Below are 26,799 nucleotides of genomic sequence, written 5' to 3'. Positions count from 1 at the left end.
AGCAAGAACAGTCAACGTGACCCTGGGTCTAAAGACAAAATAATATGAATCAACAGTGGTTGTCACATTACATATCACTATCCTCAACTGCATTGCTCAGATTACCAGCTGTAAGAATGAAAGATTGCTCAAACCATTAAAGAGAATAAGAAAGTAATTCTTCGATAAGACATTAGAGATAATACAGAGTTTCACTAGACAAGATGGTAGGAGTTCACTGTATTTCCAGTCCATATTGTTACCTTCAAATCAGTTGCTCTACATAGTGTATCTTGATTCCTCTTTTTTAATTTCCCTCCCCTCCCTTCAAGCATCCTTATGTACAAAGGTTTATTTCCTTTTATCCTTCTTTTCTTATTTTTTCTTTTCTCTGTCTTCCTTTTCCTCTCTCCCCTCTCTAGTTCTCCTCTGCTGTCCAACAATTGCTTCTTATTCACAATATCTATGGTACATTTTGGTTATTATTTACAGTTTCAGTTTCTCACAACAGAGAGGCAATTGATATTTATAGATGTCTGTCCAATTTATTTCACATAAGAGCATGGCCAATCAAAGCCAATCCATTAGGCTATACATGTCTCAGGTTTATCCTTCTTTATAGCTGAGCAGAACACTATTCTAAGAAAAAAACCTACATCTTTTTTATTCATTCATCAGCTGATGGGCATCTGGGTTGTTTCCAAGGTTTACCTATTACAAATTGTGCTTCTATAAACATGGGTGTGCATATATCTCTGTGATATGGTGGTTTTAATTCTTCTGGAAAGATACCAAGAAGGGGAAAAGCTGAGTCAAATGAGACCTCTAGTCCTAGTTTTCTAAGGAATCTCCACGCTGATTTCCACAGTAGTTGCACCAGGCTACACTCCCAACAACAGTGAAGAGGGGTTGCTTTTTTTTTCACAGCCCCTCAAGCATTTGTCATTGGTTGATTTGTTGATGATAGCCATTATTTCTTGAGTAAGATGGAATCTCAGTGTTGTTTTAATTTGCATATTTTGAATGACCAGTGATGTTGAACACTTTTTCATATATTTAATTGCTGTTTCTACTTCTTCATCTGAGAAGTGTGTATTCATCTCAGATGCCCATTTTTGGAGTAGTTCTCTAAATTTGGGAGGAGGGCTCTGGTTTTTTTCAATTCTTTAAATGTTATAGATATTAGTCCTTCCTCTGAGGAACAACTGGCCCAATCTGATAAAAGCCATCTATAAGAAACCAACAGCCAGCATCATACTAACTGGACAAAAACTGAAAGCTTTCCCTCTAAAATCAGGAACAAGACAAGGATGTCCATTATCACCTCTCCTATTCAATATAGTTCTGGAAACATTATCCAGAGAAATTAGACAAAAGAAAAAAATAAAAGGAATAAAGATAGGAAAGGAAGAAGTTAAATTATTATTTACAGATGACATGTTACTCCACATAGAAGATCCCAAAAACTCCACCAAAATACTTCTAGATTTAATAACCAAATTCAGTAGCATAGCTGCATACAAAGTCAACAAGTCAAAAATTAATGGCATTCTTGTATACAAATAACAAACTCACTGAGAGAGAAATTAGGGATACAACTCCGTTTACACCAGCATCAAAAAAAGAAATACTTAGAAATTAATCTAACCAAGGAAGTAAAGTGTCTCTTCACTGAAAACTACAGTATTCTAAAGAAAGAGATCAAACAAGTTATCAGAAGATGGAAAATATTCCTTGTTCTTGGGTAGGAGGAGTGAAAATGGCCATGCTTCCAAAACTGTTATACAAATTTAATGCAACCTCAATCAGAATACCATTAGCATACCTCACAGAACTACAGAAAACATGCCTAAAATTAATTTGGGACCAAAAGAGACATAGAATAGAAAAAGCCATTCTAGGCCACAAAGGCAAGGCAGAGGGCATCACAATCCCTCACTTGAAATTATACCACAGAGCTACTGTGATTAAAACAGCATGGCACTGGAAAATGGAAACTGACCCAAGGAACAGTGGAACAGATTAGAAGATCCAGAAACAACTCCAAACAACTCAGCCACCTTATCTTTGACAAAGGAGCAAAATACATGCAATAGAAGAAAGATAGCCTCTTTAGTAAATGGTGCTGGAAAAACTGGCATTCCACATGACAAAGACTAGACCTGTATCTATCATTATGCAGTAAACCAAAATCAAAATGGATCAAAGATCTCAATATTAAAACAGAAACATTAAATTTACTGGAAGATAAAATAGGTAGAACTCTTTAAAATATACATGTAGGCAAAGACTTCATGATCAAAATTCTGATGGGTTTTGCTACAACAAGGGAAATGCTACAAAAAACCAACAACTAGGAACTCATCTTATTAAAAAGCTTTTGCACAGCAACAGAAACCAACAACAGAGTGAAAAGACAGCCCACAGGGTGGGAAAAACTTTAGTCATGCAAGATTATTGAAGAGATAATTTATGTGCATTTCCTAGGGTTTACTTAAAATTCTTCTTGCTATTCCCCAATGTATCAATAATCCATAAGCATTCAATGAGAGTTGACAATTGCTGGTAGAGGGTTCAACAAGAAAGGGGCCAGAGAACCCAAGTGTGGTGGGGAGTCTGAGAAAGTTCATCATCAATGAGAATGATCTGTAGCATTTATTGTAATTGGATTCATTGTTCTAAAATTTGAATTACACAATAAACTGTACAATAATTTCAGAGCCTAGAAGTCTGAAACTTAAATAATTTTCAAATTGGCAGTTAACTGGAGACAGTTAACATACTAGCCAAGACTGCTAGTCTTGCAAACATCCAGAAAGAGAGTAAGAGATCTAACAGTCATAAAAATGGAGTCAAGAAGGGTAAGATAAAGAAAGAATTTGACATCTCTTATTTTTTAATTTTAAAGAGAGAAAAAAACAACAGAAATGATACAGAATTCCAAAACAAGATGATATGAAATTAACAATGGTTATTATATTGCATATTGTTATCTTCACAGTAGTTGCTCAGATTCCAAGATATAGGCATGCAAAATTAATCAAACAATATAAGCACTAACTATTCCTTTCAATGAACTAATAGAAATTAGTAGTACAATTATCTGTGCTATCTTGTGTATATACGTATCATTTTTCCCTCTTGCTTCTTTTCTCTTTTTCCCCAACCCAGTTGTTCTTTTCCTTTGAGTAGTTTCTTTCCCTTTTACTATATCTATTGTACCTTTTGGATCTTGTTTACTGTTTCAGTTTCTTACACTAGGGAGACAAAATGATGTTTACACATGCAAGCCTGGTTTATTTCACTTATGAGTGTGGTCTCTAGCTGCATCCATTTACCTATAAAAGCCTTGAGTTTATCTTTCTTTATAGCTGAGTAATACTCCATTGTATAAAATACCACATCTTTTTTATCCATAAACATGATATTGTCTCCCTAAAAGAAACTGAAAGAGGGGCTGGGGATTTAGCTCAGCGGCAAAGCGCCTCCCTGGCAAGCGCAAGGTCGTGAGTTCGGTTCCCAGTACCGGAGAAAAACCAAAAAAAAAAAAAAAAAAGAAAGAAAGTGACAGTGCTTATATTGTTTGATCCATTTTGCATGCCTATCTTATAATCCAAGCAACTACTTTGAAGATAACAATATGCAATATAATAACCTTTTTGAATTTTCTATCATCTTGGCTTGAAATTCTGTATTTTTCTCCTTAAATATGTATGTGTACCTACCCCTAAGATGATTTTAAACTTCATTTATTACAAAAGTGTATTAAAAAATTGAAATATTTTCTTCAAAGCTCAGTAGTGAGGATAAAGTTAAGTTGTTTTGGGCTTCTTGGTGGGACAAACGCAACAGCTAGAAACCTTATAACATTCTGTATCACCTGCTGACAAAGAATGAGGGGCTTTCAAAATGAAGAAAAGCTTTGTGCTTTTCCAACTTGGTGTTCATGCATTGATTGGAGCAGTTTGAGCAAGAAACACAAATTTGCTTATTATAGAGGAACAGTGTTTCTCACCTGCACACATCTTCCTTCCCTGCTGTTTTCCTTTATTCTTCTTTATTTTATGGAAAAAAGGAAAAACAAAATTTCATAACAAGATGATAGAATAGCAATAGTTAATACATTGCAAATTATTAGTGCAGTTTCTTTCCCTATGAACTGAGACACTAATAGTATAACAAACTTGCATTTTTTTCCCTCCCTTTTCCTTCCCTTCCTTTTCCCTTTGCCCCTTTTCTAGTTCCCTTTTCTTTTTTCACATTTTTTTCCCATTTCACAATGTCTGTAATTGTTATTTCTTCCTGTTTAGCAGTTCCCTTAACTAATATGTAGTGACATTTGTGAACTCTTCTGTCAATTTTAGCTTGAAGTCCATCTCCACCGGGAGTGGAATTGTTATCTCTGCTTGCTGTTGGGGTCCTGGCATTTGTATATTGTTTTCCACCCTTTAATTATTTTAGTCTATGAATTTTTTTGGATTAAATATGATCCTTGTATGTAACAGACTGTTGTAGTCTGTGTTTTGATCCAATCTGCCAATCTTTATCTTTTAATTGGGGAGTTGAGGCTACTTACATTGAGAATAACTACTAACAGGTGTTGATTTATTTCAATTTGTTTCAATTTTAGAAAGAAAAATTAAAAATAACAAAACAGAGTTTCAAAATAACAAGTAAGAGAGTAACAATAATTAATACATTCTATACTGTTATAGTAGTTGTTCAGAGTACAAGATATAGGCATGATATATTGTAGAAAAAATATTAGCAAAAAACTTTCTTTTCAATGAACTAAGAGAAACTAGCTGTACAACTATCTTCACTACCTTGCATGTGTGTGTGTGTGTGTGTGTGTGTATGTATATATTCTTTTTTTTCTTTTCACTTCCTTTTTTTCCCCTTTCTCCTATCACAGGTTTTCTTTTCTTTTGAACAGTTTCTTTCCTATTCACAATATCTATCGTATATTTTAGACCTATTTACTTTTTCAATTTCTCACACTAGGAAAACAATACAATGTTCACACATGTGAATCTGATTTATTTCACTAATGACTATGGTCTCAAGTTGCACTCATTTACCTATAAAAGTTTCAAGTTAGTCATCATTTATGGGTGATTCATACTCCACTGTATAAAAAGATCATACTTTTTTATCCATTCCTCAGTTGATGGGTATTTGGGTTGTTTCCAGTATTTAGCTATTACAAATTGTGCCTCTCTAAATATGGTGCACATTTATTGCTGTGGTATGATGTTTTTAATTCTTCTGGGCAGACACCCAGAAGAGGAATAGCTAGGTCAAAGGGAACCTATAATCCTAGCTTTTTGAGGAAGCTCCATGCTGATTTCCACAATGGTACCAGTCTGCATGCCCACCAACAGTGGAGAAGTGTTCCTTTTTCCTCACAGTCCTTCCAGCATTTGTCATTGATTGAGCTCTTGATGATAGACATTCTTTCTGGGATGAGATGGAACCTCAGTGTTTTAAGTTGCATCTCTCTACTGACCAGTGAAGTTGAACATTTTTCATATATTTATTTCCCCTGTGTATTTCTTTATCTGAGAAGTGTGTATTCATCTCAGATGCCCATTTTTAGATTGGGACTTTGAATTTTGGGGGCCTGATATTTTTCAATTCTTCATATGTTCTATATAGAATTCCTTGGTCTGAAGGACAATTGGCTAAAATTTTTTCACACTCTGTGGGTTGTCTTTTCACTCTGTTGGTGATTATGTGCAAAAACTTTTTAATAAGATGAGATCCCAGTTGTTGATTCTCTGAAGTATTTCCCCTGCGGTTGTTTTTTTTCGTTCATGAAATCTCTGCCTACCCCTATGTCTTCAAGATATCTACCTACTTTCTCTTCCAGCGGATTTAGTGTTTCTGTTTTATGTTTAGATCTTTGATCCGTTTTGTCTTTAGTTTAGTGCATTGTGACAGGTATGGGTCTAGTTTTAGTCTTCGGCGTGTGGAGAGTCAGTATTTCAGGGAATGGCACCTGTTTGGCTAACAGTGTAAGTGTGAGAATTGGGAGTCATGTGTTCTTGCTCTTCCACCATCTCTCCAGCCCACCAGTCACTAGTCCCGGAGTCCTCCTGCTTAACACCTGCCGCATGCTCATTCTCTCTGCCTTGACTTCCTCATTAGATTTGTGTTCACAGGCACCCAACTGGTCTTCCTCCCAGTGTCCATCTTCTAATCTGTTCTTTACCAAAGTGATGATGGCCCCCTAGTGATTTCAACCCCTATACCTTCTTAAGACAAATGTAAACTCCTAGCTCTGTACTTAAGGTTCTTAATGGTAGAGCCAAGGGCACAACTTAGAGCTTCTTTAGCTAATCTCCATGTACAAAGTCATCAGTTCCATGCCTTTACAGCAAAAATCTATGTAAAATATTGTTTTGCAGAAGAAATAATGCCTCATGACCAACACTTCTGGGGTTCCTTAGACCCAGATATTTACATTAACCAATTCTTCCATACATTTCTATGAACAAATTTCATATACACATAGGTTAACTAGGGACTATCTGAAATGTGCTTACTTCTCCAAGGCTCATCTCTTCTGCCTCTTCCTTGACCCTCTGCTCCACAGCCCCATTTGAAACTACATACAGTGCTCAGAGGAAGCAGTGATGTGGGCTGCTTCCCTGCACTCCAGCTTCAACTCTTAGGCTAATACCTATGTTTTCCTTTAAAAATTAATCTAAGAAGACAAATACACTCCTCTCCATTCTCCTTTTCTCCCTAGTGAGAAGCCACTCCACTGCGTGCTCTCAGCACCCCTGCAAACCTCATCTTAGCTCTTGACTTTTCTGCTTCCTCTGTGAGGCTACACTGAGCTTAAGGAAAGGAAGCTTATTTACCTTTGTGTCTTTGCAGCCTTGTAAAATGCCAGGCACCCAGCAGACACTCAATAAATATTAATGAATAAAAACTATGAAAAATGTATGCAGCAGTTCACTCCTGTGTGCACAGACGGAGTGAAACACACAGAGAATAAAGCTTTCTCAGATCTTGCCTTGCATGTCTTTGATCGTCAATAATTACCTGTTGAATTAAAATAATTTAATTATGTGACCTGATCCTGACTAATGGAGAAATAACAATTCTTTTTGAAAATGAAAAGTTGTCATAATGCACAGCTGAAAGTGATTGTCAAATGCATGGCGTAAGTATAGAGAGGAGAACAAGAAAGTGATTATTTCTAGCTTCATTATAATGCATTGTATCCCAGAAGAGTGACAATTTAAAAGACTTAAAAATCTAACACAGACGTGTACTTAGTGAGAAATGAGGACAAGACCTATGTTATGACACTTTATTGCTAAATAATTCTCTATGAGTCTTTTGCATTTCTGCAGGTTTTGGGAGCAAAACAAAGTCTTTGTTCTGATTACCTTTTCAAGAATGTTCATAGAAATATAGGTTTTATATTTGTTTCTTCTCATGCAAGATAGATAATGGCTTCCTCTGAGGCAAAGATCGGAGTGAATCACTGCTCATGTAAAATATTGGGCTTTCTTTAACTTCTGTTTCCTTTCCTCAGACACCTCTTTTACTTCCTGTGCAGTGTCCACCAACCCTCCTTGCATCATGCCATGGTAACTAGGACTCAGAAAACCATCAGAGATGCTGATACTCTGATTATTGCCATTGCTGTGTAGTTTACCACCCAAGGTCTCTGAACCAAGATCTCATGTACTCTACAGCACCCATGAAATGATGGCAGGCTAACTTGCTAGTTGCATGTAGGATAAAATCCAAGATCCTTCACAATTCTTGAAAAGGTTTAAAAGAATAGTGATATATAATGAGTCCCATGCTAAGAATAGTAACTTCAAATTTTTGTTGGAATTTTACATTTATTAGCTGAGACTTTGCTAACTTTTAGTAAAATCCTTTCTTGACTTGAAATACACATCATTTTAATGAGATAACTTACACCATGGCAACCTATTGGATAGTTTCATAGAGAGCTGAATAACTTCATGGTGTGAGACAGAAAGAATGACTATGGACAATGCTTTTTCATTAGAAAATAAAAAATTATGTAAAGGGCCCTTTTGCCACTTAAATTCATAGGATTGAAATAGACCACCAATCACAATTAATTTCCCAGAAAGATAGTTCAGTCATCCGACAGTTGTTCAATTTATTTCTTAAAAAGCAGATAGATTTTTGCTGCTGCCATTGTCTTGATGGAAGATATTTTTAACAACAGCACACTGTCAACATAAAAATGAAACAAACAAACAAACAAAAAAACCAGGGAACTCATGTGATTTTCACAGGGAAGAAAGAAACATTTATTTTATCACAACACAAAGCCCAGAAAATGAATGATTCCTGTGGCTTTGGAATCAAGCTTTTTATTCTGTTAGAACTATTGTTAAAAAGAATGAAGCATGTTTTCTGAATATGGAAAATTGTTCCCAAAGATTTGCTGCCCCTCAAAATTACTCTAAGGTACTGTTGCTATAGCACAATAGAGTGCTCTTAAAGATGGAAAATAGAGAGATTACAGGGTAAGTAGTCTGCAAGCTGTGATGGTTAACATTTGGAGGATGATTCACTAGCGAATATATCTCTTATCAGAGTTCTTTTGTTAAGAAAGCCTTTTTAAATCTACTATGACAGACAGTTGAACTGAGCTGGAAAAGTACAGGCATTTGATATTCTAGAGTATCCTGTTAGAATTTACAATAGAATGTGAAGATATGTGGCCCTCATAGGAAGTATGTTGTAAGGGGTTGGAGCAGAAAGTTGAGAATCAGACATCCTTATCTAATAACTTTCAATACTGACTCATTTCAAGATTCTAGATCATTTTAGCTACTATGTACATAAGTATATTGACAAAATTGTGAGAGGTAATAAATGAATGGCTGATGTTTCTATTATTCTGATATTTAGAAACTTTTTTTTTCCAGTACCGGGAATCAAAACTCATGACCTTGCGCTTGCCAGGCAGGCGCTGTGATGCTGAGCTAAATCCCCAACCCTGAAACTTTTGAATGATTTGGCTTTTTAGTTTAGTAACAATAGGTTCTTATACTATTTATATATTGCATCTCCATGCTCAAATTTAAAATTTAACACTACTATAAATTTCTGAGTGGGGAGATATATGATATAACACTAGTAAATTTAAGATTAAATGTCTCTCTTACCTTCATTTTTATTGCTAATCTATACACCCTGTGGAGTGAATCTTGTGCATACAGGCAGTTTAATTCTTGAAATACACTTAAGTGTGTATTATAGGGAAAAAGTCATCAACTTTTCAGTGCATGGTATTCTGGCTATAGCTTTTTATTGAAAATTATTTTATAAGATTCATGGAAAATGTACTCATGTGGTATGAACAAAATATACAGTTAATGTTTAAACTTTAAAATGTCTGTTACAGTAAAAGACATGTTGCCATTAATGCCCCTCAGAATATTCCCCCCACATGGAACACAGTTATCCCATCATTCTTGCCACCTTCTGCAGAAGTTCTGGAAGTCCTCTTTTGTGAATGTCATTACTAGGTGTGATAAAAATTACAGTGAGTGCTGCTGCTGAGTGCCATCTGACAGAAAGGAGGGCTCATAAAAATATTATCATGTATCCTTATCCACCTTATTCACTGGATATAGCAGCATGCAGCTTCTGGTGCTTTCTCAAAGTCAAAATGACCATTAAAGTTAAATGTTTTGAAATCATTCAGACCACCAAGGTAGATATGACAGCACAATTAGATCCTCATGAAGGATGACTTCTAGAACTGCTCCATAAAGTGGTAAGAATGATGGGATGACGTGCTTGAAACAGGTGTTATGCTTTGTGTCTGGATATCCTCCCAAAAGCCTCATGCAGTCATGGGTGGGCTTCTAGTTTTTGATTGATCCATGGTCCAATGCTGGGATTATGGGTGTGAGTACTACACCTGCCCTGGGGCGGGTAGCTTGCATACAATATAAGGGAAGGAAAGAGCCTCACTCGGCTAGTGTGGCTCCTCCCTTTTTGCTCTTGTTGCTTTTACTGTTTTCTGCTGCCATGAACTGTTGCCCTCTGCCATGTAGCACTCTGCCTTGGAGCCAGCCAAATATGGACTGAAACCTCTGTAAACTGTGAGCTAAATAAACCTTTCCTGCTTTATTTCTGGGTATCAGGTATTTTGTCTCAGCAATGAGAAAATGTAACTAAAACAGAGGGGGAATATTTTCAGGGGGATTAATGGAAATGTGCCTTTTACTCTAATGATTTTTTTTTTAAAGTTTAAACATTCACCATACTTTTTAGCACACCTAGTATATAGCTCATAATAAACATCTATGTTACAGAAATTTCAAAGCACAATAATTTTTGATCATTAATGTTCTTTTGATTTGGGGTATTTATGTGGGAATTAGTGAAAGATTCTAGCTCACAAGATCATAGCTTGAACATTATTCACAAACTCCAAGCTGGGCATGGTGGCACACACTTGTAATACCAGCACTCAGAGGCTAGGCAGGAGGATTGTCATGAGTTTAAAACCAGCCTGGACTACATAGTGAGTTGAAGGCCATCCTGAACTATATGGCAAGACCCTGTCTCTCCAAAAACAAAAACAGAAACATAGACTCCATGACACGGACACAACCTGAATATCCATCAACTATTGAATGGATAAAATGATGAAAGTACTATGTACATAAAATGAAATATTATTCAGCCTGTGGCTGAATCTGTAGGATATAAGCATACCAAAATACTGGGTGATATGAGATTTATAATGCAGAAGCAGGGAACAAAATGGTGCTTTCTAGAAGCTGTGGGAGGGGGAAATGGAAAGTTGATGTTCAATGAGTATAAAATATCACTTATGCAAGATAAGTTCTAGGAATCTGCTGTGTGACACTGTGTCTTTATGTATAACAATATTGTACTATGCACATAAAAATTTCATGGGGATTGATCTTATGTTAAATGCTCCTACTATAATAATGAGAAAAAGATCATTGTTTCAAATCCTATTAAATCTCTAGAACAGCATGTTCTGGAATGAAAACAGATCTAGGGAAATTATACCACCTAATACCAATGTATGCTTGTGACAATATTGGCAGGCATTCTCTGATATCAATAACAGTAGTGAAAAACAAATATTCCCTCATACATTTATAAACTTTTCAATTTCCATGTATTTTTTGACATATTATCTCACTTAACTCTTCCAGTGCCTTATAAGGCAAGGCTAGAGGAGAATTACCACTTAGATTTTGCTGGTGACCATGAGAGCCTATGTTGACTCTTAGTCGTTACAACAGATCCCAGGGTTGGGACACTGGCTCTTTTTGCTGCTTCCTTACTACAGAGACAGGGATTCCTTCATCAATGTGGTTTCAAGGTGGTTCCAGTTTCACTGGTCCCTGGCACAATCAGCAGTGTAAAGGGAATGTTTACAAGCAGAGATGGTTTTCTGATATGTACACTTGGCAAGGTAACAGTTCCCCGTTAGTCAGTCACACACTAATGTGGGTATTGCTCTGCAGGCTTTCTATAGATGACAAAAGTCTATAATCAGGGAGATTATCCTTGATAATTTGCAGATGCTGATTCACCCAGATGAAAGTCCCTAAAAGTAGTGCAGAGGATTTCTTGGTGAAGAACCATTTCTGCCAGCTGCAGCAGTTCAGGATTGCCCTGGCATCTGCTTGTCCTGACGGCATGCCCTGGGGGATTCACACTTGTGTACTAAGCCCCACACTCACATGGGCCAATTCTTTGCAATAAGTCTTTTGATATTTGCCCCTCCCACTTGTCCTGCTTCTCTGCCTGACCACACAGGTATGTCCTCTGTGCCAACAGCACACTCACCCATCCCTCCCTCCCCCAGAGATGTCCTGAGTTCCACCGAGACTGCACCCGAACTGGACATACAAACCACTGTGATTCTGGGAGAGCAACAACTGCCCAAATGGCCCTGTTCCCAGGCCAGGAATACTCAGTATCTTGGCAGAGTGTCAAGAGTTACGTGGTTTAAAAGTGGGTGTGGTTATGGGTTCTAAACTTGAAGAGAGTTCTTCAGCAGGCATTTATGTGGGAAGACAGCATATGGTATTTATGTGGTTGCGATTCCCTGTGACTCTGAGTTTCTCAATTCTCGAAGAACACTCTGACCCTCAGACTTGATTTTGGCAAGCCCAACAGACACTAAGTGAGGTGCTCTGAGATGCTCATCGGCAGTGAACTGGCCACAGATGTTCATGTTGCATCCAGTAGGTAGAAAACTGCTCTGGACTAAATTTCATCACTCCCAGAATTCAAATTGAAGCCCTGATCCCAGTGTGACTTTATTTGGACTCAGTGCTTCTAGGAAATAATTAAAGTTAAGTCATAAGAGTTGGTCCTGATCCCCTCCAACAAACACATAATGGACACAGTGAGAAAGTGGCTGTCTTCGAGCAGAGAAAGGACACCCGACTAGAACCAGGCCATGCTGGCGTCCCCATATCAGACTCCCATGCCCTAGAACTATGAGAAAATAAAGTTTTGTTGTTTGAGCCTCCTAATCTATGATACTTTGTTATGAGAGACTGAGCAGACCAAGACCAAAACTGACTCTGGTAAATATTGGAGCCATTGATTTTAGGGTCAAAGACCCTAAAGCAATACTTTTATTGGCATTATCTTTTCTTAATGAAGCAAAAAAATGACACTAATGTTTTCACTAAATAAACATGGAACATATTTGCAATTATCAACAGTATGGATCACAAGTGAACAGTTCAACATTTATTGAACAACAACTGTACTGTTTTATGAAAGAATAAGAAAAACTAGATGAACTGGGCTCTATATTCCAAGAATTAAAATTTACTATGAAGAAATAATTAAGAGATAACACCTTTAGCCATTTAATTTGCTGACCGTTTTGTGATTATTGAAGCTATGAGGCTACTTACAGGGTATTAGGGTTTAGATACACTGTAAACTGTCCTCCCAAACCTGCATGTGTTTGGCTGGGGACTGGATCATGATGGTGCTAGGTGCATCAGTGGACTCGTCTCCTGAGGACTGTAGTACCTGAATGTGCTATTAGGAGAAAGGCCTTGGGTGCAGGCCAGTCACTGGGTATGACTGGAAGGCTGCATTCTTGTCCCAGTCTCTCACTCTTCTCTGCTTCCTGGATGTCATCAGATGAGCAGCTTCCTTCTACCATGCCCTTCCACCATGCATTTCTGCTTCAGAGCCAACTGACCTTGACTGAACCCATGGCAAACTGTGAGCCAAATAAACAAACCTGTCTTTCTCTAAACTGTGCATGTTGGGAATTGTGTCTCAGTGATGAGTACTGTGATGAATACATAAGGGTAAAAAAAAATTCTGTTCTCCTTGCTCACAAAGCACCAGATACAGAGTAATTTCCATTCATGGTTTTCTTCAGAATGCCTGCTGATAGTTGCTGCTGTAATTTTTGCTGGGAGAATTTTCTGAAGTTCTTGATGGCAGATCTGGCCATCATTTGGCTTTTCTTGTTCACATCCTCCTTGCCTTGCGTTAAATAGTCAGGAAAGGGCATTTTTAAAACTCAGAATACTACCTTCCTTACAGCTAAGGTTAAATACAAAGCATCGTATAAAGGGTCATTCATGTACATGACATTCTTTGCACAGTACTTCCCCCTATGAATGTTCTATACATATCACTCATTTATTACAGTGGAAGAGGATACCAGGAATTGCAAATTTCTAAGATTTAGAGGTATACTATAACCCTTTCAATGGAAATCTGATCTAAGACCGAGTAGCTAATTCACTAATTTGTTTGTGGAGACTGTGGTGTGTTTATAGTGATATGTGTGGCCACAGTTTTCATTTTGCATGGCTCCTATTATTTGGAAGAGGAACACATCGTACAAAAGAGAGTAAAGAGTAAATTAGACTGGTAGAAATGGGTAAATTCAAATACAGGAACATCTACTTCCCTTCCCAATGTCCAGCAGATAGGAGACTTGAAAAAGGGTCTGGCAACACTGCTGGGCTTTTATGCCTAGAATTTGATTCTTCAACAGTATCAATCAGGAAGCAGTGATGTTGGGAGAGGGCTCTGAAACGAATTCATGGACCTGCTTTAGGTTTTAAAAATATTACCACAAGGAGCAGGGATTAAGATGTTGGGTCTGTTTCTGATAGTGCCATTAGTATCTATACTTTGGTTCCACTGTTGTCTTAGAGTATTTTGCTTTTTGAAAAACAAAAGCATATCCATAGAAAGGATTATTTTCCATAAACCCTAGAGGATATCAATTAGATAAGCTTACAATGTAAAGATTATTATTCATGTAACTATTTAATCAATAAAATGGAAATGAGACCCAAACAATTTTAACCAAATACTGAAAGTCTCAAATTATCTATCTATCTATCTATCTATCTATCTATCTATCTATCTATCTATCCATCTATCATCTATCTATCTATATTATATATCTGTATGTGTCTATCTACATAGAAAGATAAGATTGGATCCTTGAAACTAGAGTTTGTATGTCTCATCTGCAAAATATTACAAATTTCACAGGGTTTAACCTAAAACACACACACATATACATATGCACACATCTAATTGGAGAGATGGTTCATATAAGGCTTTCTGTGGCCTGTCATTTCATTTGTTTTTATTTACATGGTTTATTCTTCCAGTTATGTTTTTGTCAAAGCATGACCCTCACAAGCAGTGCTACAGAACTCACCATATTAACGTTGCAGCCATGTCAAACCTTATTGGCAGCCCCAGCTAACTGCTTCAACATAGAATTTAGCATGCACCGCTTTCATATATTACTGCTTCTTCTAATTAAATTTTTTCTGATGAGTTCCAGATCACACAAGGAAACAGCTCATTGCAACCAGCTGCACCATGCAACAAGAGGTGAGTGGTTAACGCTGCTCTCCCTGCAGCCTCTCCCTGAAAGCACCTGGCAGCTGTGTGCAGTTTTCCCTCCAGGGCATCATATCTCACGCTCTGATGCCTGGCCTGCCTGCTTGCCCCCTTCTTTCTTTTTTCTGCTGCCTTTTATTTCCACTTTTGCCTTGCTATTCCCAGTTGCCTCCACTCCTGTGATTCACTGAACAACATATCTTTGTTCTGGTAATATTAAGGGTGACACAATGAGACAGCTCACTTCCCCATTCATTCTCATCGGTGTCAGGTATTACTGCAAAAAAAGATAGACCAGAATCACCTCCTTGCTCACCCCTCCATTTTACTATTTCTCCTTCTCCTTCTTCTTTAAATCTGATCACTCAAACACAGCTCTTGCATGCCCCCTGGAAGGATTTTTCTTTGCAGACCAGAGTGCTATTCTCGCAGAGCAGCGTAGGATGACAATCTAGACTTCTCAGAACATTTCCTCAATCATTATTCTTAACATGCCACTTAGGACTTCAGTTCAACATGAAAACTCTATTGCAGCAGCTTCCAATTAATTATGTTTATAGTTCTTCTTTATGATCTTTCTACTTTGCCCCCTAAAACAATAGCTCGTATGGACCATCATGAACTTTGTAACTTCCCAAGCCACTTACTCTCTCTCAGGCTTCAGTTTCCTCATGTGTAAGATAAAATAGAGAACCTGGCACAGGTACAAGTTGTGAGATCATGTAAATCTCAAGTAAAATCCTGGCCTTGACATTCGACGATGCTACCTTATCCTATAAATCAAGTGAAACATATTTCCTCTATGCTGCCTTGGCATCTTGCAATAATTTGTTTATACGCTGTTTGCAAGACCAAGAAGTGAATGATGCTTTGACCTGGTGAGTAGAGATTATTCGTGTTGACTTTTCAAAGTGGGTGGCGTTGGGCTTCACCAGGGCAGCCGGTCTGGAAACAGATGATGGTAAGGAGCTGCCCACCAAAGACCATCTGGACTTAGCCCTCAGACTGTCAGGAGTGGAAGGTCCCCAGTTTGCTGTCAATATCTTAATCATTGCCACTGACCAGTGTCTCATTTATGAGGTCTGAAAATTCCTAAATTTTGCATGGTATTTTGTTCCTGAAGGGTTTCCTTTTTTTTTTTTTTTTTTGGTTTTTCTCCGGTACCGGGAACCGAACTCACGACCTTGCGCTTGCCAGGCAGGCGCTTTTGCCACTGAGCTAAATCCCCAGCCCCCCCTGAAGGGTTTCCAAAATTTTACTACATGTAATATAATTTATTGTCAATTTGTTTGTTTGTTTGTTTTTTGTTTTTTTCCCAGTACTGGGAATCAAACTCACGACTTCGCGCTTGCCAGGCAGGCGCTGTGCCACTGAGCTAAATCCCCAGCCCAGATATAATTTATTGTCATAAAAATGGTCTTTGATAGAGGAGAGACAATGTAGAATTGTTACTATATTCTGTTAGTTGGAACACACCTAGTTGGCCATACCCAGTACAGGGTGAAAAAAATGTTCTTGCAGTTCTCCAAGTGAACTGAGTTATTCAAGGTAAAGACTGGGAAGGGAAAGTGATTATTTTGGAAAAATAAGTTCAGAATTACCTTCACAGAGAGGACCTTTCTGACATTTATAAAATTGTACCCTTAGTAACTCAGTTTTATTTTCTCTGGTTTATTTTTTCTTCAATATGCATTACCATTCCTTCACATTCTGTTACACATATATCCTAATACTATATAAAGTGTGATCAAATTATTGTGAAAGTTTAAGTGAAAACTTAAAAAAGTTTTTATTATGGTAGAAGACCCTTTGCCATGAGCCTCCCTAAAAATACTGCCCCTCACTTGGAACACTCGCATCCCATTGTTCTTGCCACTTTCTGAAGCAGTTCTGGAGGTCCTCTTTCATGAAGGTCTTCATGGCTGCCTCAATGAGCATAACTGATGCAAAATCTTTGTGATAATTTCTATCCAATATAAAGATTACGGTGTGTCCTTATTCATCCTATTCACTGCATCTGGCACCATGCAACTTCTAGCTCTTACCTAATGTCAAAATGACCATAAAATGTCAATGTCTGGAATCTATTCATGTCACAGAGGCAGCCACAATGACCTTCATGAAAGAGATCTTCCAGAACTGTTTCATAAAGTGGAAGAACAATGGGACAATTGTATTAGAAGTGAAGGGGAATATTTTATGGGGGTTACTAGCAATGTGTCTCTTATTATGATAATTTTTTGAAAATTTAAATATTCTTCAGATTTTTAAATCATATCTCATATACATGTACTCATTTGTAGCTTGTTTCCTCTTTGTGAAAGTATGTTCCATAAAGATAGGAACTTGGCATATCACATAGAAGCTGTTCTATGAATATTTATTTTATTGGAGGCATAACCTAATCAAGGTATATTAAATAGCAGTAGGGTATTCTTAGGAAATTCAGGAGATCTGAGTTTCCTTTTGACTTTGCTGTTTAGTAATTGCTGTCTTTCATAAAAATGGTGAAAATAAGGCCAAGTTTTCTGGGATTCAAACACACATTAGAATCGTGCAAAGGGTTTTTTTTGATGTAGATCTGTGGAAACCCTTTCTGACTTAATAGGTGTGGAGGTGGAAGGGCCCAAGGATTTACGTTTTTTTCACAAGTTTTCCAGGGATGTTGATGTTACTAATCTTGAGACTACATTTTCAGAGCTCCCTGCCTAGATAATTTCCAAATTCCTATAAGTTTTAATTGTTGTGACTGAGAATAACAGATTGTATTATTCCATCAACAACTCTCACTAGAATGCCAATAAAGCTATGTAATTGGGTTCTTTTGATAAAGAGCAAGACAGAACATGCTTATAATCATCAGCATCTTTTGTCCAAGTCTGAATAAAGCTTAATGTGATTTCAATATTGACTGTTTTCTATTTGCATGCATGATGGGCTTGGTTGGCTAGTGTCCACATTTTAGAAATTGATAGAGATGTATCATCAAGGCAATTCCTAAATAAACTTCCCGTTTAACATGATAATTTTATATAATAACCCAGCCAATGGTAGAAGTCTGATTACCTAACCTGTCTTTTAAAATATTGGTCCTTAAGGCTGATGATAATGGAACTATCACGATTTACAAGTAAAATTTGAATTATAATTCAAAATGTCAAAAATTTCAAGAAAAATGAATATGATACATATAGTTTGTTTCTTGTCAGCATAGCAGATGTAAAATTTTTGTTTATCTATTATTCTACTGGGTACGTGTGTTTTGAAGGAAATAATCCTATTTTTCTATTGAATAAATGTTTGGTGAGCTCATTAATTACATTGAGATTCATGTGGAATTATGAATATATACTCAAAAGCACATTTGCATTTAGCATTTGACCTTTTACACTATAAAAAGTTGGAATGTGTTAAAATTTAACATATAGCACAAATCCAAAAGTAGAAATAGTGTGATTCTGGAAACATTTTATGTTTTATTTAACTTCCTTCCAATAAGAATTTCTAGGCAGTAAAACCACCTAAGGTAGTAGAAATGAAGCTGTTTCTGAATTCTATGGACACTCTTAATTATATTACTTATTCAATTGATTGTAGATAGAACAAGCAATTCTCTTTTTTGGTGGGTTTTATTATGATTGAAGACTAAAAAGATCTCATATAAGAAAGATATTTAAATGAGTACAATACAGATTTAAATCACTGAAAGAGACCCAAGCAATCTTGAATTAAAAAGTAAAGCAAAAGACTTAAAGTTCTCTTATATATAGTTTAAGTAAACACATAATCATGTACACATATGAACTTAATTTCAAAACCAAATAGACAATAACAATGATAGACTGCTAGAGTATCTTTTCCTTAATGAGAAACTTGTTTGAAAGGAATGCTTAAAATACCTTTCTTATGGTTTATTCACCCTAAGAATTTTTACTTGCGCTTGTAAGTGTTGTTAGCGATTCAAGAAAATATGTATTTTCCATTTACTTATCACTTTCAAACTATGATATATTTTCTTCATATTACATCGGAATCTATTGGGGAGAATATCTGTTCAGAAACTGTTTAGACTTTTGCCTTTTTTTTTATTTGTGCATGAAAGGTCTTTTACCAGTTTTATAGTTTTATGGAATATTGAATGAAGAATACTGACCTGTAGTAATGGGTTCAGTCAGACCGATGGCACTACCTATTTTGCACGTCCCTCTGTATATTTATAGAAAGACTATATCGATTTTATATTTCATAGTTTATCCTGTCATAGTTTCATAGTTTATTCTTACCTCTTGGATCATTACTTCTCATTACTAATTTCTTTCATGACCCCTCTGTGACCATCAAGAGCACCTTCCCATCTGTGTGCTTCCCCGCCTCACCTCCATAAAATGACAGCAGGAGAAATAAAACCACCCATATAAGTGCTTATGAACTTTCACCTCCCGAAATGAAAATACTTTCTTGGGCACTTTAATGTCTCAGCAGTACATATGCATCTGTTAGGGTCTAAACCACCTAGCACGAACTGTGTCTCTTTATGTGCTGTGCAATCCCTGCCTTACTGAAGGCACTTAATCATAATAATCGTTAGCGAGTGTGTTTCAAACCTCTCCTTTACGAGCCCGCTCTCTGGCAATGAAACAGTCTTGCTTAGAGATGCTGTCCTTCCTTCCACAGTACAGAAATCCACCTTAATTCTGACTAGAAACTCGTCTCAATTCTTTCCCTGTTGCTAACCTCTATTCTGCGATACTTCTGAGGATACTTCCTTTGCTAGATACTTATCCCCAAAGTCAGAATCAGAGAAAATTGTACTCACACACAGCACCAGTACCTAATGCAGTCTGTGTCAGTATTTCAGCCCAAGGACGAGCATGTACTATATTAATAGGAAAAATTTGATTTAAGTTTTCTTAGGAAGGATAAGAAGTACTTTGGTTGGAAGTTGAATGCATTTGTTACTAATTCTCATTGTTATGGCTTCATTTTGATCATGAGTTAAAGGAAGAAACAACGACAAATTCTTTGTCCCAAAGTGTTGATGGGTACATATGTGAACACAGAGAAGTGATCATTTTATGAGTACACAGTATTTTTTCTAGTACACAGAGTTTGAAAATATGGTGAGCCAATGTAAGTAACAATTTTAACAGTATCTCTTTCAAAAGGTTGTTTATAAATTTTTTTTTGTACCAGAAACTGAACTCAGGACCTGGCACTTGCCAGGCAGGCGCTTGATCCACTGAGCTATATCCCCAGCAAGATTGTTTATAACTAAAGTCAGGGTTAAAGGGAATAACTTAAAACTTACAATTATGTCATATATTTTTATTTTTACAGGTTATAAAAGCTCTATCATCACATGAGCAAATGGAAGAACTTCAACATTTGCTACTTTAATTAAAAGGAAAACTCTGAACTTAAACGGAACAAAATTTACTTCACTTATTTCCATAGTTAACTTGCTTAAAAATTCCAAGTCTGCTTGGGGAAACTGTATTAGGAATTAAAAGTTGTGGTTATTCACTCTTTCCATGAAAAACAATTTCTCAGCAAGACTGATGAAGTCATATGCACCTATACCTTCACTTACATTCTTCCTCTGATCATTTTTCTCTTTGGATCATTCTCTTTTGGGGATCCACCATTTTAGATAAACAACCTTAGTCGAACATTGTATTTAGGGAAAAATAATCATTTTCCTGAAAATTGCTAGATTGAATTACCTCTTTTTTCATTTGGATGGATGAGTTTTGTTTTATAAGTAACTCAAATTCATGTGATGTGGAGAAATAAGATAGAATTTTGGATAATTTAAACAAAAATACCTTTCTATATTTTTCCTCAACCTATTCTGTGCCATATTTTTTCTACTTTTTTTTTTTTTTTGGTTTTTCTCCGGTACCGGGAACCGAACTCACGACCTTGCTCTTGCCAGGCAGGCGCTTTTGCCGCTGAGCTAAATCCCCAGCCCCTTGTGCCATATTTTTTCTACTTTTATAGGTCTTGGTTACCCACTCATTGGTTACCCAACCATTACTTCAGAATTTCCTTCATTAGATTGTTAAGAATGAGCAGGGTCTGTAATGTCATGAGTCATCTTATTTTATGTAATTTTCTTGTATTTGATATATTAGCCTCTTACTGCAGGTCATTTCTCATTTTATTCATAGGACATTTTCTCAGTGCTGCATAAAATGTATTTTTAAATGTTTAAATTTACTATGAAATTACAGGGAAACCATTATCAAGCATCTGTAGTATTTCTAGTAATTATGATATTAACAAGGACTCATTTCAGAAAATAATTACTGTTGCTACCATCCTTACAAAGAAATCACCAGGAATTTTAATTTGACAAACTACTAACTTTAACATTCAAAGTTATTTAGTGGTATAGGCAAGTGCTGCTAGTAATTATTAGATAAAAAGAAAGACTTCATAATCAGGTAAATCAGTACAAAAATATTAATATGTAAAAAAACCCAACTAAATTCTTAATGATTGACTTTCAGTCTTTCATAGATTTCTTTTGGCAGCTACTAATCATTCCATCTTCATTCCTCAACGTTATTAACAATAGCAGTTAAAAAAGTTTCTTGTGTAAGTTTCTACTTCCTTGATTTCAACTTCTATATAGAAATGTTATTTTTATTTTATTTTTGAAAGTAAGACAAATTGTATTAGAAATTTGAGATAAGGTTCATTTTCATAAGGAGGATTTCTTTATTTCCCTTTACAAGGTAAAAAAAGGACATAATCCCTTCTCTCAGGCAGTTCATGATCTACTGTGGAGGTAGATAATTGTAAAGTTAGACATATACATAACACATAATGTATCTCAGGTGATGAGAGTTCCAGGTATGAGATGAGACAGCCCTAGGTGTAACCGGGCAATGGTGGGGAAGGAGGGTGGTGGAAAAGAACTTGTCACAAAAGGCTTCCTGGGAAAGCAGTGTTTTTAAAGAAGAGGCATTTGAATTTTCCTTTGTTACTTCCCTACTGTTACTGATGACATATATTTGCATTAGCTAATGAAGATAGTTTCTCTTTTATTTATTTATTTATTATTATTATTATTATTTTGGTTTGGTTTTTCTCTGGTACCGGGAACCGAACTCACGACCTTGCACTTGCCAGGCAGGCGCTTTGCCGCTGAGCTAAATCCCCAGCCCCCGATAGTTTCTCTTTTAAACCTTATTGCCTTTGACTCAAAACTCTATGAAAACAATCCTTATGATCTGTTACCTGAGGGAGGGGGCAGAAGGCTAGGTGAAATTGCCCAGATCAGGAAAAGGATTTAGGATTTTTTTTTTTCTAAACCGGGAATCAAACTCAGGACCTCGTGTTTGCCAGGCAGGCGTTGTGCCACTGAGATACGCCCCCAGCCCTGTAGGATGGTTTTAGTCTGAGAGAAAGAATGACTTTTACCAATCAAAAGATAAGACCAGAAGGACAGGGTGGGGAGATGCAAGGAACCAGGGGGGAGAAAGGGGGAATACAGCCCAAAATGTAAAGAGCCCGGCTCTCAGGCAGAGAGAATATTCCTGTCCTGGCAGGCAGTTTAGACTTTAACTCAGGGGCCACAGAAGTTTTTGGGGGCTTTTATCTGGGAGCACAGCAGGCATTTTTACTAGGATTACACTCCCTACAATGTGGGGGCTGTGCACAAGAGTTTGTAGGGGAGAAAGTCAGAGTTAAGGTAACTAGTTACGTCACCCTTTTAATAGTTTGTGTAATCTATACTTCCATGGAAGTCCTGAAATCATCAGAGAAAAGCACAACTGTTAAGAATGAATCACATTCACTTTGGTTTTTGTGTTTAATAACAAAACAAAACAAAAGCTATGGAACAACCTAAATGTTTGACCGTGGGTATTGGTTATCTTCAGATATGCTACAGACATGCTGATCAGAATACCACATGGTCATTAACAATGATATATCACAGCCTTAATGATGGTGGAGAATGGCAGATAGTATTGTTAAGGGAAGGACTGAATAAATAGCAATAAAGGCATGGTTCACTGAATTTACAAAAGCAAGCTTCAAACTAAACAAAAAATGCCGAGCATAGGTTTGATCAAAAATGCCAACATAAATGTCTCTGGGAAATGGATTTAAAAATGAAATTCCTCATTTTATCCTTGGCGTCCCACCTCACATTCCTATGGCCATACATTATTTTAGTCACAAATATTCTATACTCTAAAATAAATTTTAAATGGTAAGTTGTTTAAATGCGTCTGGAAAATTTGTAATATTTCAATTATGTAATCTAAAAGGTATACCAGATGTAGTTTAAAATTTAAACAGTTGCATTTTCCCCTTTTGTCCTTGTGATAAGAACCATGATGGAATCTTTTGATCTCTTAGGGATCTCCTTTCACTAAAGAGATAAATAATAATTACTAAGCTCATCATAGTAATTCCCTTCCTCTTTGCCAGCGCACTTGCAGACAAGAATGGCCATACATCAAAATCATGGCGCATGAAATAGAAAAAAAGTCTATTGCATAAATCCTGGAGCAGTATCCTTCACTGATTAAAAATTAAATAAGCCTCATAATGAAAAGACATCTTTTCTTTTCCTTCTTGCTTTGAAAGCGAATGTGATAAGCGGAAGTATAGCAGCTGTGTTGTAAACATTGCTGACAACGCTAAGATGGATGGGAAACATACTAAGGACAACAGAGCACAGATACAGAAGGACCTTGGATACCCCACAACATCACCGTGCAAGTAAACCAACGGGCCAAATGATTAGACCTTTTTATATGAGGAACAAAATCTAAGCCAAACATAGCCAATCTCCTGTTGGTGTTAGCCATTGTCAATCTCTTTTTATATTTCATTGTAACAAAAGAGGAGAAAATACTCACCATTAAAAAATAAGCTCCACTAGCAAAATCAGTTGATGGGATTGTAACAACCATTTTGTTTTGATGGCGTAAGGAGTTCTCTTCTATCCAGGGATATAGCTCAGCAGCACAGTGCCTGCCTGGCAAGCGTGAGGTCATGAGTTCGATTCCCAGTACAGAAAAATAAACACAGAAGTTCCCTTATATATGATTTGTGAAAATGTATTTGAGCAAAAGGAATATCTTAAATAATTTACATGTTACAATGCAGATAGGACTAAATTCTATTTTCTGATAATGGTTCCTAAAATGCTACTTTCCTTGAGTTCAAACAAACTTGAGGGTTTATTTTTAGTTTGTTAAGGGGACAGAAGGCAGGAATTGGTTTTTAGCTGTCTCCTGGAATCTGATGCTTTGAGAAGCTGGATCACCAGAGCTGTAGCCCTGTGGGTTTTCGTGGCCTACATTGGTGGTCCCTGAAGGGCATGACCCACCTGCCTTACTCTGCTTTATTGCCAACCTTCATCTCAGGCCAGTGTGCTGCCCCTCCAGGCCTGTACCTTTGACTGCAATGAATATTGCAAATACCTAGGTGGAAACAATCAAAGGTAAAACTTGAGTGGCCTTACTCACATTATGAATGAATATTTATCTTTGATAATTTCTTTTTGTTGTATCAGGAAAATCATTAAAGACAAACATTTCAAAGACATCAGTCATGTTCTTTGAAAAGACTGTAATGTAGAAAAAGACATTTCTGGAAGAATGAGCTTCACCAAGGTGATAGTGATGGTTGATTTTGGATGTCAACTGGGCTAGAAGGGGGGCTTCTCTGGTAATTGTTTATTCTCAGATCTTCAGTAGGTACCAAGTCCTTCCTTCTGCTGAAGGGAAAACTCAGGAACTTTGGCATTGGATAAGAATGATTGGTTTCAGGTGTGCCTGTTTTCAGAGGTGACTGGCTTGTCAGCCTGTGGACTGAGTTTGGGAGGACACTCCTACAGTGAGCAGGGACCCCAGTGGAACCCCAAAAGGGAGGAAGGTGCATTTTTGCCTTGTCTTTCCCCAATCTAGCACACTTTTGCTCTCCTACCCCCAGAAGTGAGAAGTCTGGATCTTTAAGTGTTGGGTCTCCGGGATTTATACCAGCAGCCTCTGAGCTCCCTGGCCTTGTACACCACTGAGCTTGCTGGTTCTGGGGTTACAGACTTTGACTTAGCAAGGCTAGTGGCTTTCCTCTTGCTTCAGCTTCCAGATGAGGACTGTGGGACTTCTCAGGGTCCATAACTGAGTGAGCCAGTCCTCTGAATAAGGCTTTCTCTCCTACCTCTGTATGTGCATACATTTTCTATCACTGCCCTTTCTCTCCGAGTGCTCTGCCTGAAATAGTGACCATAACGTTCTGAAGTTAGCAAAGTAACAGAACAGTTACTTCAGAGACCAGGTTAAAGCATGGGCAATAATATGAACAACTGTAAAATAAGCTACCTTGCGCTTTTCACAGATACTGTTATAAATTTTAAAAACCACAATTATCATTTTGAAATTGTAGAAAACATCTAGAGCAAATATTCACATTAATCTTTTCTTCCAAAATTATCATTCCTGGCAAAATAAAGTAACAAGGCTTTTTGTGTTAAAGCAAGCCTATTAGACATGTATACAGATAAAGTACATTGGATGAATCATGTTTAATAATAGTACTTAATATTTTTCTCAGAAACATAATGGGTAATTTCTGAAGCACAAATGATTTCTGTGAAGAGGAGCTAGACAGAAGCAAAAATAAATGTAGAATGAGTTAGCTTCTTTGTTATAAGCAATTTGAAAACATAATTAGGAAGAGGAGAGTCTAATTGTAAGACAGAAAAATTTTAAATCTCATCTCTTGGTAAGTAGAGTGTGTAAAAGAAAATTCTTTAAAAATGTTAACATATTTTGAAATTGAGGAAATCCATCTATTCGTGGCTTTAGATTTCATTTACTCTTTTAGCTCAATAGCAGGCAGCTAAAGTGAATAGACTCTATTTTTGTGTCATTATAGAGCATATTAAAATTTAAAAAGTAAAAATAGTCAAAAATAACTCTGTGATGATAAGCGGAACCGCAGATGTTTCTTTCCTGCTGATTTCAATCTGTTGATTTAAAATTGTATATGCTAGGAACTGATTTCTGCCCCTTGAAATACAGCTATTATAATTACTTTTATTTGCTTTTATATTAAAGTCAAATGGCTTGAAGAATCAAATTGTGTTGTTAAATTTAGAGGGTGTCTCAGCTGCTGGCATCTGAGACTAGACTCACTGAAGTGTGAGATAACGCTAATAGAAGATTTCAGTCGTTGAGGGCATTGAAGAAACGACACAGCTATACCTCAGGTTATTAGGCCGTATCTTCCACAAATGACTGAAGCAGCCTGATTACTTCAGATATGAATTCTGTATGTTAAAACCATAGCATTTATATTTTGTGGCCAAAAGTTAAAGTGGTTTCATTTATAGAATTTACTGATCTACTATGATAATCTTATCATCAGTTTAGATGTCCATTAGGAAAATATTGGCAATATTTAAGCAGCATTGAAGAACATGTGTCTCTCTTTTTATGTGAAAGTTAATGAAAAACATTCTTTTCTCCATTGTTTTCTAAGAATGGATAATTTCAGAATGATAACTGCTTTTCATGAAATTTCATCCTTTGGATTTTGGGTCTGAAGTAAGTCGAGTTAATGATATCATTTACTCACAGAATGAGATTAGGTGTTTCCAGATTTAAGATATTCAACCTCTTTTCTCATCTAGTTTTCAGGATATTGCAGCTGAAAGCAAGTTTCTTAAAAATAAGGCTTTCTAGTTTTGTGAGATTTTAGTAAAATACGTAAAAATAAAAGCATTTTAAGTGTCAACTGAAAAAGTATTTTCTTTTAGCTCACAACTCCAGTTTCCTGTTTATAGGTCCATATATTAGTAATAAAAGTAATATTTAGAAAAATACTGAAAATAATGACAGTTAACAGTGAATGTAATTTTTTGTGTAACAGGTT

At 36.6% G+C, this 26,799-nt stretch overlaps 2 protein-coding genes across 9 annotated transcripts in view; one reads left to right on the top strand and one right to left on the bottom strand.

The window, feature by feature from the left end:
• Dok6 (docking protein 6) overlaps positions 1-26,799 on the bottom strand; it is a 424,913-nt gene that overhangs the window by 17,719 nt on the left and 380,395 nt on the right. The window lies entirely within an intron of this gene.
• The window catches only part of Cd226 (CD226 molecule), a 152,036-nt gene that overhangs the window by 124,392 nt on the left and 845 nt on the right, over positions 1-26,799 (top strand). For all 8 annotated transcript variants that reach the window (XM_005373050.2, XM_013511309.1, XM_013511326.1 and 5 more), the window contains one exon: positions 14,840-14,889. In XM_005373050.2, the coding sequence (XP_005373107.1) occupies positions 14,840-14,889 (50 nt within the window). The remainder of the gene's footprint in view (positions 1-14,839; positions 14,890-26,799) is intronic.

This window comes from Chinchilla lanigera, unplaced genomic scaffold (genome assembly GCF_000276665.1).
Source record: "Chinchilla lanigera isolate Chin_1 unplaced genomic scaffold, ChiLan1.0 scaffold00001, whole genome shotgun sequence".
NCBI classification, from domain to species: Eukaryota; Metazoa; Chordata; class Mammalia; order Rodentia; family Chinchillidae; genus Chinchilla; species Chinchilla lanigera.
This window is presented reverse-complemented; position numbering and strand designations above follow the sequence as displayed.